Raw genomic sequence first — 19,062 nt, 5'->3', positions numbered from 1 at the left:
TCAGTACACGCATACGTTTTATTTATTGTTTGTTTTGAAAAATACGTGTGATAATTCAGCATGACTGTCAAGTCTGATATAGAGATGCGCAATTAGCTCATGATCCCCTGTCGCTTTTCATTGAAAAAGTTTCATAACTCCTTTATGATATATATTGTCGAGCCTGCGACTTTTGTCGCAGAAAGCTCGACATAGGGATAGTGATCCGGCGGTGGCGGCGGTGTTAGCTAACTTCTTAAAAGGTTTATATTTTAGAAGGTGAAAGACCTGGATGCTTCATACTTTGTATATAGATGCCTCATGTTGCGAAGTTTCCGTCAGTCACATGTCCAATGTCCTTGACCTCATTTTCATGGTTCAGTGACCACTTGAAAAAAAAGGTTCAGAATTTTTGTAATGTTGAATTCTCTCTTATTATAAGTAATAGGATAGCTATATTTGGTATGTGCGTACCTTGCAAGGTCCTCATGCCCGTCACTTGACCTCGACCTCATTTCATGGATCAGTGAACAAGGTTAAGTTTTGGTGGTCAAGTCCATATCTTAGATACTATAAGCAATAGGGCTAGTATATTTGGTGTATGGAAGGATTGTAAGGTGTACATGTCCAACTGGCAGGTGTCATCTGACCTTGACCTCATTTTCATGGTTCAGTGGTTATAGTTAAGTTTTTGTGTTTTGGTCTGTTTTTCTCATACTTTATGCAATAGGTCTACTATATTTGTTGTATGGAAGGATTGTAAGGTGTACATGTCTAGCGGGCAGGTGTCATCTGACCTTGACCTCATTTTCATGGTTCAGTGGTTATATTTAAGTTTTTGTGTTTTGGTCTGTTTTTCTTATTTTGTATGCAATAGGTCAACTATATTTGGTGTATGGAATGATGGTAAGGTGTACATGTCTAGCTGGAAGGTGTCATCTGACCTTGACCTCATTTTCATAGTTCAGTGGTTATATTTAAGTTTTTGGGTTTTGGTCTGTTTTTCTTATTTTGTATGCAATAGGTCAACTATATTTGGTGTATGGAATGATGGTAAGGTGTATATGTCTAGCTGGCAGATGTCATCTGACCTTGACCTCATTTTGATGGTTCAGTGGTTATATTTAAGTTTTTGTGTTTTGGTCTGTTTTTCTTATACTGTATGCAATAGGTCAAGTATATTTGGTGTCTGGAATGATTGTAAGGTGTACATGACTAGCTAGCAGGTGTCATTTGACATTGACCTCATTTTCATGGTTCAGTGGTCACAGTTAAGTTTTAGTTTTGGTCTTATTTTCTAATAATATATGCAATATGTCAACTATATTTGGTGTATGGAAATATTTTATGATCTATATGTCAGTTGCTCAGGTTTTATTTGACTGTGACCTCATTTTCATTGTGTCATCTAACTTTGACCTTATTTTTATAGTTCATTGGTCAATGTTAATAATTTAAAGTTGATCCATTGTATCAGTTACAAGAAGGGACTAGTCAATTATATTATCATGTATTGAATAATTATAAGGTGTTATTCGTTTTTATATTCATTTATTGTCGAGCCTGCACCTTTTGTTGCAGAAAGCTCGACATAGGGATAGTGATCCGGCGGCGGCGGCTACGGCGGCTACGGCGGCGGCGTTAGCTAACTTCTTAAAAGCTTTATATTTTAGAAGGTAGAAGACCTGGATGCTTCATACTTTGTATATAGATGCCTCATGTTACGAATTTTCCGTCAGTCACATGTCCAATGTCCTTGACCTCATTTTCATGGTTCAGTGACTACTTGAAAAAAAAGTTAAGATTTTTTGTAATGTTAAATTCTCTCTTATTATAAGTAATTGGATAACTATATTTGGTATGTACGTACCTTGCAAGGTCCTCATTCCCGTCAGACAGTTTTCACTTGACCTCGACCTCATTTCATGGATCAGTGAACAAGGTTAAGTTTTGGTGGTCAAGTCCATATCTCAGATAATATGAGCAATAGGTTTAGTATATTGGGTGTATGGAAGGACTGTAAGGTGTACATGTCCAACTGGCAGGTGTCATCTGACCTTGACCTCATTTTCATGGTTCAGTGGTTATAGTTAAGTTTTTGTGTTTTGGTCTGTTTTTCTTATACTATATGCAATAGGTCTACTATATTTGGTGTATGGAATGATTGTAAGGTGTACATGTCTAGCTGACAGGTGTCATCTGACCTGTACCTCATTTTCATGGCTCAGTGGTCAAAGTTAAGTTTTTGAGTTTTGGTCTATTTTTCTAATACTTTATGCATTAGTCAACTATATTTGGTGTATGGAAATATTTTATGATTTATATGTCTGTTACGCAGGTTTTATTTGACCTTGACCTCATTTTCACGGTCTATTGCTAAGTGTTAAGTGTTTGTGTTTTGGTCTGTTTTTCTTAATTTATAAGCAATAAGTCAACTATATTTGTTGTATTGAAGAATTGTTAGCTGTACATGTCTGCCTGGCATTGTTCATCTGACCTTGACCTCATTTAATGGTTCATTGATCAATGTTTCGTTTTCTTTGGTTAATGTTGAGTTTATGTGACAGTTGTAATAAAGCTTTATATTTAGGTCTATCAACATAATATCAATGATTAGTAAAGAAGGCGAGACATTTCAGCGTGTGCACTCTTGTTAAAAATCTATATTATAAAAGGGACTTATCTTGATAGATATAAACCAGTAACCAAAGTCCAAAAACTAGCAAATCCCCAACTCCCCGTTTTTATGAATACAAACAACTCCGAAACGTAAAATCTGAAATTCATAAATATAGAATCGAAGCTTTAAGTCAAAAGATATAAACAATTAATCAAAGTTTGATATATAAAAAAAAAGGATGTTACATTTAGAGTTATTGTCCGACATGGTGACGATGGACGGACAAACGGGCAGCGGTGTCCTTTAAAACGGGCGAATAAAAATATGAAAAGGGGATAAAATGCAAGTATTGTTTCTATGTCGTAAACCGTACTGGATAGAGAAAATCAAGACTGAAATGTTCAGAATACCAAGATCTGTCTACCAACCATTTTAAAATTCACTTTGGACGACTTTGTATAGGAGTTGTTGTCCTAAATTGTGTTCCCCCAAATTGTTCATCAGTTGATGAGAAAAACCGTGATAATCCGGAGCACGTGTTCTATATATAATTCAACATGACCGAATTGTTCTGCTATTTATTACGGTATATGATTATTCGCCCACAAAATAGATTGTGCATCCACTTTTTAGTTTTGCAGAAATTTTTAGTAGATAGGTTAAAACTGTTAACAGCAATATTGATCAACAGGTCTGCATGGAAATGATTTTAAAATGATTCAACATCTCCAAAATCGACTGTCAACTCCTTGTGTTACATAGACAGTCAGAATTTGAACACAGCAAAAAAAAAATTTGTGTTTGTACTTTTAAATGCAAAAATGAGAGTACTATACTATTAGTTCACAGTAAGTTATTTTTTTTTTACTTTTATTTGTTGCTGATCATGAACTGTTGAACTCTCTACCATACATGCAGTCAAAGGATTTTAATTAACATTCATGCAGAATAGGCTATAGCGCCACAACCCCCACCCCCACCATCCTTCCTTTTCCTATGAAATTATGATGTTCGACTGTTTCAAAGATAACATGAATATTTATTATACAATGTCGGTTAGCAACTAGAAAACAACAATCGGTATTAATGATAAATATGAATATATTATGCAAGGTTTAATTGAAACCCGAAATTGAAAATATATGATATTCAAATCGGTCAAATACCATGACGCTATATTTATTATTTGTTCCGCCTGATAGAATTCCTCTTGAAACTTTGTTTAAAGTCATAAGAAACCTCAAATTAAAAAATAATAATGCATATGTTTTTTTCATAACTCAATGAATAGTTTTCATTATAAAACTTATGTACATCTACTTTTTTCTGAAGAAAATTCTTTGATTTGTTCATATTTAGAAGAAGTTTACTTTATTTTAATTGCTTCCCACGACATATTTTCCGTATGCAAAGTGACCTCAGTGTGACCCATCTCGTAAAAATCCGGTGATCGCAATACGCATGGATGTCCTTAATATAAACTATTATCTGATTGTGCATGTAAACACGTGCTCAATATCCATGCTTTTTTGTTGATTGTTGACAAACAGGTGACAATCGTTAAAACTTCGGATTCAAAACACGAACTTTAATAACCTGCCATATTTTCACAACAACACTGACCGATTGAAAAAAAAATTGACGATTATACGAAATTTATGCGAAAAAAATGATACAATCTTGCACAGAAGACTAAGTTTATAATGTTTGTATGCATTGGTTCAAGAGTTGAAATAAGATTTTTTTCGCCGGTCACTCGTTTCATATGACTTTAAAAACCGATTGCCATATGTGTTCCCGTTGGAAAAAATATCACTGGTGATCGTAACTGCAATTAAGAAACATAATTATAAGCATTGACATTGAAATATTTGTTCGTGTATGATGGAATAGCAACAAGAAGAATGAAAATCGAGATACAAAAAATCACGATGTATGATGATCGTAACTTTTATTTTATTTTATCAACGATGAACGTAACTTTTATTTAAGATGATCGTAGCTGTCTGTTCAAACGCAGCATTTTCTGATAAATAAAACTGTCTTGTATGCGAAAAAGTGTACATTAACAGCTGATATTGTGATAATAATGAGAAACTATCACTGAGGGGAGGGTAACGTCCGATTGGTAAGTACACAAATGGTAATGATTTCGCGAGATTTCGATTTTTTTTTTATCTAGTTCAATGTTAAAATTCATTGGGGGTTAACAAACTTTATATTGATTACACAAATTTTATATAAGTAAGGTATTGTCCATTCTATATTAATGTCCAGTTTGGTAAAATTGGGGATTTTTTTAGTACCTTTTCGAGAACCTGGTATTTTGGGGATTTCAGACTTTTTATGGATTTTTTTTAACAGATATAGGATTTTTTTAAAGGAGAGGTTGAAAAAAGTACAACATTGAGAAGTGTAACCAATAAAAAAAAAACCACAATGAAACCATTAATAAAGGGAGCTACTACTAGTTTTTTTTTACTTAAAACCCCTGTCCTGTCTTTTATGCCCCATAAATAGTTTCTGTTTTCTGGTCTGTGCGTCCGTCCGTCTGTTCGTTCGTTCGTCCGTTCGTCCGTTCGTCTCGCTTCAGGTTAGAGTTATGTTTCAGTTTTTGGTCGAGGTAGTTTTTGATGAAGTTGAAGTCCAATCAACTTGAAACTTAGTACACATGTTCCCTATGATATGATCTTTCTAATTTTAATGTCAAATTAGAGATTTTCCCCCATTTTCACAGTCCACTGAACATGGAAAATGATATTACGGATGGGGCATCCGTGTACTGAGGACACATTCTTGTTTCTAAATGTCACCCCCCTTTTTTTTCCCTATAAAAATCAAATGGTAGCTCCCTTATAGATTTTTTTTGGCTTAAACAACTCTTCGACTAAATTCAATAATACATGTCATATACGGAAAGTGTAAGGATTTATAGCCTAAAAAAACCCACATGGAATCTAATATGACGTGTATACCATCTATTTCATTTTATCCTTCTTTGCATAAATAGCCAACCTATGGTAGATATAGGCAATAGTAGTCCAGTGGCGTATCCAGAGATTTTCATAAAGGGGGTGGGGACTGGCTGCCTAAGAAAAGGCGCGCAGCAGTCATGCTTCATTGATTCCATATATAATCAACCAAATTTTTCCCACAAAAAGGGGATGCAGGCACCCTGGCGCTCCCTCTAAATCCGCCTCTGTAGTCATATTTGTTTTACTTCATGTCAATGAAACTAAAATTACTAGAAGTTCATAACTAGAGTAATAGAATGGACTTATGATAATTACTGAATATCACTTCAAGATCCTTCAACTTGGAACTTATAATATAATGAGTATTATTATTATGAAGGAACTTCTATTTCATGACAGAAACTCGTCATAAATCATAAACTTTATTATTAAATAGCAAAAACATAAGGTAAAATTAGAGTGGTCATTCTAAAGGTTAACTGGCATTTTATATCATAGTGCCAAAAAAAAAATCTCTTTTTGTAGACTTTGGATTGATTTCCCGGATTTTCTATCATTTCCGTTATCATGGTTATGGCATTTACAATTAAAACTTCCGGTCGAAAGTGAAAGTGCGTCTTACTCTGAAAATATAAGAGTAAGTTTTTATCAGCTCTATCTTTATAGGAACATTTTGTCATGTTATGTCTAATATATAAGTTTTCTTGTTGAATAGTTATCTAATTGTTGCACAAATTACTTCATTGTGAAAATCATTATTTACTCTGTAAAATCGGTTCAAATCTGACACCAGGTTTGTTCTGGATAGCTGTTTTGGCTGTATTTGCTTGATGAGTTTGTAACAAATAATCTCCTTTGCTTTATTGTATTGGAATTTCTCATTTGGTAGTGCAATTCAATTCTTTGCAAACATGAGTACAAAAAGCACTGTCAGTGCTGAATATAATTTTGCTAAATTTGGATACCTTGAAAAAATCATCTGCCTACTATAAAAGTTCTTGTTAAAGTTTTATGTTCACAAAAATAATGAATTGAGTGTCAATAATGGATTAAAAGTTTTAGTATACCATTCCAAATAGTAATGCAGAATTGAAACTGAAATTTCATTGAAAAAAAATCTCAATACATGCAATAGGAGAAACATTTTTAGCAATGTTTAGAGCTGAATTGAGTTGATATAGAACTGGAGATTTACTCTGAAAAATTGTCAATAAAAAGTTATATTTTACACCCAACCAAATAAAGTCTTGTTTTTCAAGCGAGATGTCTGATTTTTTTTCTTTATCATGTTCATGATGTTTATTGAACATTAATTTGCTGATCTATCATGTCTATTATCTGTGTTTCTTTTTTAAATTTACAGTATAATCTTGTCATTGCACAAGGCTGAAGGTGGTAATGCCCTTTACCGTCAAGCGTCAAACGGTCATGTTTAGCTACCGTTAGCATGGTTAGCGTCATATTGGTTAAAATTTTACCGTGATTCGACAAAATATACTTATCGTGATTCGTCAGATGTCTCAAATAATTATTGTTACCGTTATTTTTAGGAAAAAAAATAGCATGATTCGTCAAATTCAGCTGATTTTTGTTATCGCCTGAAAGAAAGTGTACATTTTATAGTCATGCATTAAAAATTACTGTTAACGTCATGAAGGTACTCCCATTACAACCCTCAAGACTGTCTTTCTGTAATGTTAATGATATTGCTCTTTGAAATTTATGATGTCCATCCAGCAATATAAGAGTGTAGCACTGGCAAATCATCTTTAGATAATGAGTATGATTTTGAAAATGTGATGTGGTTTTCATATCACTCAGGATCATGAATGCTTAATTCTGTGTAAATTCTATATAAACAATAGTTGAAAAATTGTACTTCCACAACATTACCAGCCATATAGGGGACCACTTCTTCAAAAGGCCAGTATAATGGTATAACATGTATAATATGTAATGTCAACATTTTATGTACATTGATGAATAGATCTGTTGTAGTGAATGTCTCCCTTTTTATTAAGGAAAAGATTCATGAAAGGTTAAAATTGATCCTGAGATTATAATGTATTTTCAATCAGCCCAAAATACTATAAATTTCTATGATACTACTTTTACTAATGTTTTGGCCCTTCACATAATTTATTTTGAAATTATGACCCCTTTATTTTAATTACATGTTTTGTGTTTTGGCAAAATTTTCAAAATGTGCTGACTTTTGAGTCTACATATATAATGCGTTTTTCTGAGGAGATTTGTTTTTACCTAGAATTATGACTTGAATTTTTATTCATTTTAGAAAAGATTTCATGTTAAAATCTCTATGATATTCTATGATAGAGATGACATTCAAGGCCATATTTAGGCTAAATTAACTGTGTCCTTCAAATATTCTGCTATTTATAGACTGATGATTAACTATGTTATATTGTTAGTTAAAATAATCTTAACACTTTCAATAAGTGTATGTAAGCACTTAATGCATCTCAAAATTATCTTGTTAAATGTCCTACTTAGCTCATCACCACTTGATACCCATTTATTGAAATTGACAATAATCTCACATGCATTAAACCTTGATAGATACTGGGACTAAATCATGATTTTACTGTTAAATTAACCTTGATGGTGCTAAAACAAATACAGTATTTCTCTGTTACAGTAAATATTTACCCTGTAATGATCCATTAAATTTTGACATATAATCATATCATCTAGTTAATAACTCATCATTTACCCCACAAAAATGGAACTTAACTGGACTTAAAGCTTGCTTTTAAAAAAAATTTGTAAGGGTTCCGCGGAACCCAGTGTCTCAGCTTCTTTTGCTGTTAATCGCAGACTCAACAAAAATGAGGAAAAACATCAATAAAAATTTCCCTCTCGATACTGTCTTTTGATTGAAAGAAGCTTCCAAGTTTGGTAAAAATCCAGGATAGTTTATGAATCTAATAAATGTTTTATAAACTTTTAACTGCAGAGTGTATGTAATGTTAACTGGAAGAAAAACTAAGTCCATTTATAAGTAAAATACGGAAAAAGATGGAATATTTTTTACAAAATTTACTTCTGAATAATATCTTATGATCAGAAACAAGCTTTTGTCCAAGTTTGGTAGAAATCCAGGATAATTTAAGAACATTATAAAAATTTTAAAAACTTAAACCACAGAGTGAATGTTTTGTTTCTGACAAAAAAACTAAGTCCATTTATAAGTAAAATACGGAAAAGTGGAAATTTATTTTTACAAAATTTTCTTCTTGATACTATCTTATGATCATAAACAAGCTTCTGTCCAAGTTTGGTACAAATCAAGGATAGTTTATGAAAGTTATTAAAATTTTAATAACTTTAACCACAGAGTGAATGTAATGTTTCCTCACAGAAAAACTAAGTCCATTTATAAGTAAAATACGAAAAAATGGAATTTTATTTTTACAAAATTTACTTCTGGATACTTTCCTATGATCATAAACAAGCTTCTGTCCAAGTTTGGTAGAAATCCAGTATAATTATTAAAATTTCAAAAACTTTAACCACAGAGTGAATATTTGTGGACGCCGCAGACGACATTGACGACGACGCCAACGACGGAATGTAGGATAGCTTAGTCTTGCTTATTCCACTAAAGTAGAAGGCTCGACAAAAAGTACTTATTATAATATTATATATTAAGTATTTAGATTTAATGTGCTTTGAAAAAAGTACTTGTTATCAGTGTTGAAAGTGAATAAGTTCAATTTAACTATTGTAATACTGCATTTACTTGATTCTAATTTGTTACTTGTGATACCATGATTCTCATGTAGTCATGGTAGTGGTAAAAAAATCTGATATGTTGATTTTGGGACAAATTTCTGGACAAACTATAAGTGCTTGGATACTGATAAGTTGCAATTGTAAAGAAAATTCAGTCTAACAATTTGCCAGGAATTAGGTCGACATTCTGAAAATTAGAAATTACTTGGAGACCAACAGACCTCCATGCATATGTATCACTGATATAAGAGCATGATGTAATGTTAACTTGCATTTATGCCCCCAGAAGTGTATTTCTTTTGTTTGTTGCTATATTTTGTTATGTGATTAAAATAAGGGTACCAGAGATTAGGCAGAGAATATAATACCATATCTTTTTTCTAGGTGAAACCATCTAGAACATTCCCAATACAAATGCCTAACACAACATCCTTTTTATACGACCGCAAAATTTGAAAAATTTTTCGTCGTATATTGCTATCACGTTGGCGTCGTCGTCGTCGTCGTCGTCGTCGTCGTCCGAATACTTTTAGTTTTCGCACTCTAACTTTAGTAAAAGTGAATGGAAATCTATGAAATTTTAACACAAGGTTTATGACCACAAAAGGAAGGTTGGTATTGATTTTGGAAGTTTTGGTCCCAACATTTTAGGAATTAGGGGCCAAAAAGGGCCCAAATAAGCATTTTCTTGGTTTTCGCACTATAACTTTAGTTTAAGTTCATAGAAATCTATGAAATTTTGACACAAGGTTTATGACCACAAACGGAAGGTTGGGATTGATTTTGGGAGTTTTGGTTCCAACAGTTTAGGAATTAAGGGCCAAAAAAGGGCCCAAATAAGCATTATTCTTGGTTTTCGCACAATAACTTTAGTATAAGTAAATAGAAATCAATGAAATTTAAACACAAGGTTTATGACCACAAAAGGAAGGTTGGGATTGATTTTTGGAGTTGAGGTCACAACAGTTTATGAATTAGGGGCCTAAAAGGGGCCCAAATAAGCATTATTTTTGGTTTTTGCACCATAACTTTGGTATAAGTAAATAGAAATCTATGAAATTTAAACACAAGGTTTATGACCATAAAAGGAAGGTTGGGTTTGATTTTGGGAGTTTTGGTCCTAACAGTTTAGGAATAAAGGGCCCAAAGGGTCCAAAATTGAACTTTGTGTGATTTCATCAAAAATTGAATAATTGGGGTTCTTTGATATGCCGAATCTAACTATGTATGTAGATTCTTAATTTTTGGTCCCGTTTTCAAATTGGTCTACATTAAGGTCCAAAGAGTCCAAAATTAAACTTAGTTTGATTTTAACAAAAATTGAATCCTTGGGGTTCTTTGATATGCTGAATTTAAAAATGTACTTAGATTTTTAATTATTGGCCTAGTTTTCAAGTTGGTCCAAATGGGGGTCCAAAATTAAACTTTGTTTGATTTCATCAAAAATTGAATAAATGGGTTCTTTGATATTCCAAATCTAACTGTGTATGTAGATTCTTAATTTTTGGTCCAGTTTTCAAATTGGTCTACATTAAGGTCCAAAGGGTCCAAAATTAAACTAAGTTTGATTTTAACAAAAATTAAATTCTTGGGCTTATTTGATATGCTTTATCTAAATATGTACTTTGATTTTTGATTATGGGCCCAGTTTTCAAGTTGGTCCAAATCAGGATTCCATATCAAGTATTGTGCAATAGCAAGAAATTTTCAATTGCACAGTATTGCACAATAGCAAGAAATATCAAATTGCACAATATTGTGCAATAGCAATTAATTTTCAATTGGAGTTATCTTTCTTTGTATAGAATAGTAGTTGATAATATATGTTGGAAATTTGCCAGACATGACTATGATGTCATTTTCTATTTTTATTTGCCAATAACTTTATGTAAATAACTTCATTGGAAATTTGCCAATATAAAATGTTGCTGATGAAGCTTTTTTTCCTTATCTTATCTAAAATGTTTTTAGATAATGTATGTTGGACATTTGCCAGACATGACTATGATGTCATTTTCTATTTTTATTTGCCAATAACTTTATGTAAATAACTTCATTGGAAATTTGCCAATATAAAATGTTGCTAATGAAGTTTTTTTTATTGTTTTATACAATAAACAATGTATATATTCACTTTTACTACCAACCAATCTTTACCATTCAGTGATAACAAGCACTTTATTTTACATTTTAATATTTTATGATGTATTTAAAAGAGTAGTTATTGTTGCAAACTCCATTAGAAATTTGAATTGATATCAGTTTTGGAAAAAGGGAAACGGGGATGTGAAAAAAAAGGGGGGGGGTTTAAATTTCAGATTTCATAAATAAAAAGAAAATTTCTTCAAACATTTTTTTGAGAGGATTAATATTCAACAGCATAGTGAATTGCTCAAAGGCAAAAAAAAACTTTTAAGTTCATTAGACCACATTCATTCTGTGTCAGAAACCATTCTGTGTCAACTATTTAATTTTAGATTTAAAAAGTTTGAAGAAGAAATCTTTAATTGATTTGTAAAATCTTGACATTTGTTTTGTGTAAAAAAAAACCATGTAATGTCAAAAATTTGATCACAATCCAAATTCAGAGCTGTATCACGCTTGAATGTTTTGTCCATACTTGCCCCAACTGTTCAGGGTTCGACCTCTGCGGTCGTATAAAGCTGCGCCCTGCGGAGCACCTGGTTACAGTTATATCTTGCAATAGTTGTGCAATTACAACTTTTAAATGCTCCATGGAAAAAAGTCTAAAAATTTAAAACCGTTGTCATTTCCCTGTCCATTGTCCTACATAAGGACAATTTTATGAAAAGGAGATACTTGATTTATAAAAATTAAAAAAGAAATTAAATATATAATTTTATTTATGCTTCATTGGTTTTGATATTACTTTAATTTTTGAAATCCCTGAAAAGTTTAAAATAGATATATTTACATATGGTTAAATAGGTAACTTCCTTGTTGGTATAATATTTATGATAAATGGTCTTGTGATAAGTGTGTATTATAAGAGTGTCCTATCAGTGCAGGATACTGCCTGTTAAAGGTAAGGTTATTATTTGTCTATAAAAGTGCATTTAATGCAAAACTGATAACACTACAACAGGATACAAGTTCACAAGAACTTTACATATCATATCAATAAACTAAACTGAAAGTGCAATTGTTTTTGATACAAAATGTTATTTATACACAACTAAGGTTATATTGTAATCAGTGGTGTGGGGGGGGGGCTGCTCCAGTCATGCTTCAGTAATTTCCTATATGATCATCCAAATTTTTCCCACAAAGAGGGGGGCAGGCCCCCAAGCTCCCCCCTTTGGATATGCCTATAGTAATAATGCATTTTAAAAAAAAATTTAATTTTAATGAATAATAGTTTAATTACCAGTCGTTAAATAATTGCCCCCTTTTATATATTTATGTTCAAATTAGTTTTCGTTTTATATTCACAATACAACTTTTTTCTTTATGGCAGTGGAAATTCCAACTTTCAGTATTTATACAAATTCAACACTGAAACTATTGTAAATGGAAAAACCAAAGTAAGGCAATTATATACTTTAATTTTATAAAGTTATATTTTTATAGTTTAAACATGCAGTATAACCTATCAAATCTGACACCTGAGTACCCAACATCCTGCTTTAACTGACACATTTTCATGGTCCTAATATATGCCTATCCTTGCAGAAAAAACCTGAGTAATCTGAAACCCTGCTTAATCTGACACTTTCTGGTATTACACAAGAATAGGTTACACCCTATTTATTTATAGTGGATTGGGAAACAAGTTATTGCAACTTTTTTAAGTACAGTGTGAAATTTTAGAACAATATTGAAAATACACATGTGCATCAGAGATCTAAGTGTATTTGTGCAGATAATATTAAGCACATTCATAAATATATATTGTGAGTGAATTACTCGTTACAGTTTGTAAATGCCAAAAAGTGAGAATTTCAAACTCAAAAAAGGTAATTTATAGACAGGATACAGGACTGTCAATGACTGTATTTAAAGTGTTCATAAATGTACATGATGTATATGAATACCTATTTCAATTTTAGTTGACTTATATGGGTCCTATCTAAATTTTACTAAACTGTATAAACAATATCACTTTAAATATGAGGATGAGATATTTTTGTCTGTAATGATTGATTGATTGATTGATTGTTGGTTGTGGTATGCTGTTGGTAATGAGTTTTGTACATGAACAACCCAAATGCCTTACCAAGTCTTTGTTTTATGGAATAAAATGAAGATTTCTGCACTTTTTGGCAAAAAAATCCCTGCTGACCTTATAATTGACCACTTGTTTGTTACGATACATAAATTTAAGGTTCATTGAAACATATAAGTTAACTCCAGAATTGGGAATAACCAATCAAGTTTGAATTCAGTATATAAAACAAGCTACCGGTTTGCTGCTTTACAGCTTAAACCAAAATTTAGATACATATATATATATATTTGTACAAATATGTGTATAATATGCATAATGTACTTTTAATCACACATACTCTACTTGACATTTTATCTTAAAGTGAACAAATTGTCTTCTTGGGAATTTTCTGTAGCATTAGTGTTATCAACAGATTAACAATGAGCATTTGTTAGTGTATTCACCTACTTAATTCAAGCCCATATATATAGTGTATAAAGCCTTATCTTGAGGCCCCATGTATAAACCATCTATTCATTCTTTTGAAAAGATTTTTTTTTTTATCTTTCAGAAATGTTTCGCCTTGTGTGCATGGTGATTATTTTTGTTGACATTGCATCTGCAGGTAAATAGATAATTAGTTTCTTTTGATGTTATCAATATTTATCATTAATGCTTGGTTTTGTTTACAGAACAAAAACATTCTTTTTGTTTACAACTGAAAAATTTCGTATAGCATGTATAGAAAGTTTATAACTATCAAACAAATATGTAATTTAACATATACAGTATAAAAAGTAATTTTAAATGTGAATTTATAGTTAATAAATATAACTGTGGATTCATTATTATTCATTGGATACTTACTTTCATGGATTTCGTGGGTACAGGTGAACCACGAAAGGAGTAGATTCAGTAAGACCCCTTTTTGGCCTCAAAATATAACAGTTTTACAAAATTGTTAAAATTTAAACTTTTAGTTATTTATTGGAAAGTAGAATGCTTCATCTACATAAATAATAGGCTGTTTTTGACAATACAATGCATATATATTGGGTACCTGCATCATTAAGTCATGATGAATTACTGAAATCTTCACAATTTTAGCATTTTAGTTTCCGTCTAAACATTTTTGTGCTAAAATGAAAGTGGCCGCATTTGTGTTCATTCTTAATATTGAAATTTAAGTTGTATTTGATGATAATACATAACATATATTAAGGTTGAGGATGAACACGGATTGCGGCTACTTTCATTTTTGACAAAAACCATCTGAAAAGTGACATTTTTTGGCATATTTGATAGATTTTTCATATTTAAGCTTCAATCGTAGCGTTTTTAATGAGTAACTCAGTTAAAATCTTTCACATTAACTAATTGAATCAAATGAAATAGACACTAAAGTGTTTAAAAAGTGTCCAAAATCTTTCGTCAGATAAACCTGAAAATTGCGGCCAAAATCGGCCCTTACCTATACTCCTTTATTATTCAACAAATGACAAATTTCCTATAGGATTTTTGGAGACCTAGGCAAAACCACAAAATTCAATACCCATGAAAGTGTAAATTTCCTCAATCCATGAAAATTTGTACCCAGGAAAATAAATGAATCCACAGTATTAACTTTCAATAGTTTGTATAATCAATAAAATAAAACACTTCCATTGACTACAATAGACCACTTTCGAGTTCATCCGTCACCGGAAAAAACTTGTCAATTATACGCGCCTTTATGACGTCATTTACCAGATAGAGGGGGTCGCCTGTATCCCTGCACTATTTACGTTCATCAAGCGTCTAAGTGATCGTCATTGTGCAGGATAAACTAGAAATAATGGTTGTTCTGTAGGTACTTAATGACAATTCCCTAATGACAGCAATGCTGATTGTTAATTTTGAGAATTCAATTTGCCGAATAATTCGTACAATATAGAATTATAGTTTTCCAACCACTCGCTCAACATTGGAATGGAAGTGATGACGCCCCTAAACGCACAAATGACGTTCACTAAAACCAGAGTTTTTGACGAAAATGCATTGAACTCGAAAGTTGTCTATTATAGCGTTGTCAAATTTGTTAATTTCTATAACCTTCCTTTGATGAGACAAAATTGCATGACAATCAATTTCACTGGTGTTAAATATTGTCAATTTAGGACAAAATGTAACTATAGATAACCTCCCTTTAATGGATACAAATTTCATTACTTTCAGACATACAAGAAATCATTCCTTTTATAAATAAATTTCTAATTTATAAAACAGTTAATTATACTGTCTTTCATTAAAATTTCACAATTGTCTTATTTTATAGTTTCAACCTGTGATAAAACCGTAAACATAAACAGCTCTGTAACAACCATAGACCTAGAAGACACTGCACAGCCAAATATATGCTCCTGGACTCTACAGTCACCTAACGATACAACAATAGTTGTCAAGATAATTGACATCCAGTTACGGGGAGGCTTAGATAGAGTTATTGCCCTTGATGGACCAGATGAAAATGAAACAGTTATACAGCAGTGTGGCTTATATTGTAACTTGAAAGGTAATTCTACTTATAATATTTGAACAATTAATTTAAAATGGCTAATATTTCAACCAATTGCTTTAGACTTTGTTTTAGCCATAAAGGCATTATATGTTTGTCTATTAAACTCCATGAAACCTTGATTTAAAAAAAAAAAAAATATATAGATTTCATTATTGATAGATTTAATTGTGATATTATTTTATGCATACCTTAACATGTTTTAAATAATTACAATAAGTAAACTAAGAAACAGTGGATCAATCATTTGTTCAGCAAGTTCTTTGTTTACCATTAGTTTGGTAAGAAGCTGAACAAAATATGTTTATAATATTAACAAAGAAGATGTGGTATGATTGCCAATCAGATAACTCTTAAGTGACACAGAAATTAACAGCTATAAGTCACCTTATGGCCTTCAATAATGAGCAAAGCCTAAGGCTTTTAATAGTCTTTAAAGCAGCTTTTTTAGATTGCTAGGAATAGACAGCAACTTCTAACCAGATTTATAGGGAGATATATAATTGCAAACACAAGTTTTGTTCAGAAAAAGGGTAGAAGATCATTAAGGGAAAATGAAAATCTGTATTCTATATATATTAAAGTAAATGAGTGAATTCATTTTATATTTTCAGGTGCATTTTTGATTTCCAGCAAGAACAAAATGTTGCTACAGACATACCTTGATGGCAATAGCGACATAAGAATAGTCAGTGTTGAAGCCTGGGCACAAGGTCAGTGTGTGTGTTTATTGATTAATATTGTACATGCCTGGGCACAGGGTCAGTGTGTGTGTTTATTTGAGTAATATTGTACACACCTAGGTACAGGGTCAGTGTCTGTATATTTCATAGTTTAGTTAAAGTCTTGAGTTTCTTTTACTCCCATACTAATTTTAATTGTTACAAGCATCAATATTAGGGTGCTCAGCTGGTTTTATTAATAGAAAATATCACCTTGCTGCTTGTTTTGCATTAAATTTGAATTTGTTGAGAATACATTTTTTTAATTAACAAAAGTGGAATTAATACTAACAATCAATTGTTAATCATAGATAATGGTGGACGATTTTATGATAAAGGATACATAACCTTAAAAAATAGTACAGACAATTCTTCATACTACCAGCTTCACAGTACCATAAAGGATCCTGATGAAAAACTACAGGTATTTATTTCAGTTTCTACAGTATGAAAGTGACAAGTGGCATTTTGGGCAATAGTTTTTTTTTGTGTGTATCAATTTTCATGGAGTTGAAAAAACTTGCTTTTTTCACAGATTTTGATTTCATGGTTTTGCTAATCTCTGCATACACAGTTTATAGAAAACTTGTAATAAGTTGAACATTGAGATAAGTGATTCACATGAACCCACAGATCCCACAATAATTGGTATTCAACAAATAATGATGAAATCCACAGTAAACTGTTATTCAGGAGAACAATTACACTAATCAAAAGTTGATTATTTTAAACTGCTTTTTTTTTATTATTCCTAAAAAAAAATGATAATCAGAAAGTTTCTTGGCATGAGTTATTTTTTTATTCAAAATTTTTACAATTTTCCTCTTGTCAATTAGATTACACCAGGAGGAATTACCTAGTGACATTCAATAGCTAGAAATTTGTCCATAACTTCGTTTTTACAATGGCAGATCAAGGATTGTCAAAAATGGTGTTTGTTTGTTTGGAAAGGTGGAAATGGGGAGTAAGGACCTTTCTTCACCTCCCAATAAGAATAAAATTAAATATAATCAAATATATTTTTTATGTCCAAAAACTTGCAGCATGTTCTGTAAGTATTTGTATGGTGAACTAATTTTGTTTTAACTAATTATAGATCCAGCTAATACTTAATGACAGTTTGATGTATCCTAAGTCCTCTGTAAAAGTGTATGATGGGATATCAGATCAGGGTCCATTGCTGGCAAACTTCAGGTTATATTTCAATATTTCAATTTAACATTTATGCGTGATTCAAGATGAGTTCATAAGCATATATACCCATCAGCTTGATTCCTTGTTCAGCTTATGATAATCATTGAAATAAGTATCAATAGACTATTGGCATAGTAGCCATAGTACCAGTATGTATATGTACATGCACAAGGATATCTAATTTTTACTCCCTCTAGAGAGGCAAAAGATACCAAATTGATATTAAAACTCATAAGTCGAAAAACAAACAGTACTTTTACACCATGTTTCAATAAAACAGATGTATTGTATTAAGGAGGTGAAAAATACCAATCATGTAGAAATTATGGAATGTTATCTTCTCTCAACTGGTATTTTTAGCTAAATATCCTCTCCTGAACAGGACATATCTGTTTGATATTTGTTGTAGAATTATTTATATGCCAATAGCCTATTTTGTTTTCCATCCCTTATTGTCTGAATATTAATTGTAGACTTTAAAAAAAGAACTATGTATTGTAAATATGTTTTCTTTTCCATTTCATGTACTTACAGCAGTTATTAAACATCTAGATCTCCTTTTTTATATTGGTTGATTGACAATTTTTTTATTTCCTGTTTGATTTATTTGACCTTTAATAATAGTTAATCTATGTACAGGACAATAGAACAGTTTGTTCCTATCACATCTAGCCATCAGGATCTATTGATTGTCACAGAAGGCTTTAATGATGAGTCACTATACTTTGGTGCCAGTTTTGACTCTGTAAAGCCAGGTATGTTTTATAAAACACATCTTTTTTTTCTTTGGCTTGAGATTTGTTGTCCAGAAGGAACTTAAATCTTTGTTATCTAGTTTTTATTCTCATGAATAGAAAAATCATATTTAGTGGGCATACTCATTTGAAAAATTAAGCATATGACATATGATTGCCAATGAGACATCTTTCTGCCATAGACCAAAAGACATAACTGTAAGCAACTGTTGTTCACTATATTATGGACAACAACCAAGACCAAAACCCACAGTAAGCTATACAAGGCCTTAACAGAATATTAAGCTATTCAAAGACGACCCCAACAGCCTGAGATAACACAAATGTGACATTCAGTCA

The 19,062-nt window shown here is 31.6% G+C and overlaps 1 protein-coding gene across 4 annotated transcripts in view; it reads left to right on the top strand.

Annotated features, from left to right (window-relative positions):
• The first annotated feature begins 6,170 nt into the window (after positions 1–6,170).
• The window catches only part of LOC143041978 (cubilin-like), a 35,620-nt gene continuing 22,728 nt past the window's right edge, over positions 6,171–19,062 (top strand). The window contains exons 1-7 of one of the 4 annotated variants that reach the window (XM_076214171.1): positions 6,171–6,211; positions 14,070–14,123; positions 15,813–16,049; positions 16,667–16,765; positions 17,086–17,198; positions 17,871–17,968; positions 18,608–18,723. In XM_076214171.1, the coding sequence (XP_076070286.1) occupies positions 14,072–14,123; positions 15,813–16,049; positions 16,667–16,765; positions 17,086–17,198; positions 17,871–17,968; positions 18,608–18,723 (715 nt within the window). In that variant the 5' untranslated portion in view covers positions 6,171–6,211; positions 14,070–14,071. Of the gene's footprint in view, positions 6,212–9,201; positions 9,221–12,295; positions 12,377–13,226; positions 13,308–14,069; positions 14,124–15,812; positions 16,050–16,666; positions 16,766–17,085; positions 17,199–17,870; positions 17,969–18,607; positions 18,724–19,062 lie in introns of those variants that run through there. The other 3 variants (XM_076214172.1, XM_076214170.1, XM_076214169.1) reach the window with 3 other exon arrangements.

Source organism: Mytilus galloprovincialis, chromosome 8, assembly GCF_965363235.1.
Source record: "Mytilus galloprovincialis chromosome 8, xbMytGall1.hap1.1, whole genome shotgun sequence".
NCBI lineage: Eukaryota > Metazoa > Mollusca > Bivalvia > Mytilida > Mytilidae > Mytilus > Mytilus galloprovincialis.
Note: the sequence above shows the minus strand (reverse complement) of the source record. Positions and strands in the feature narration are given on the sequence as shown.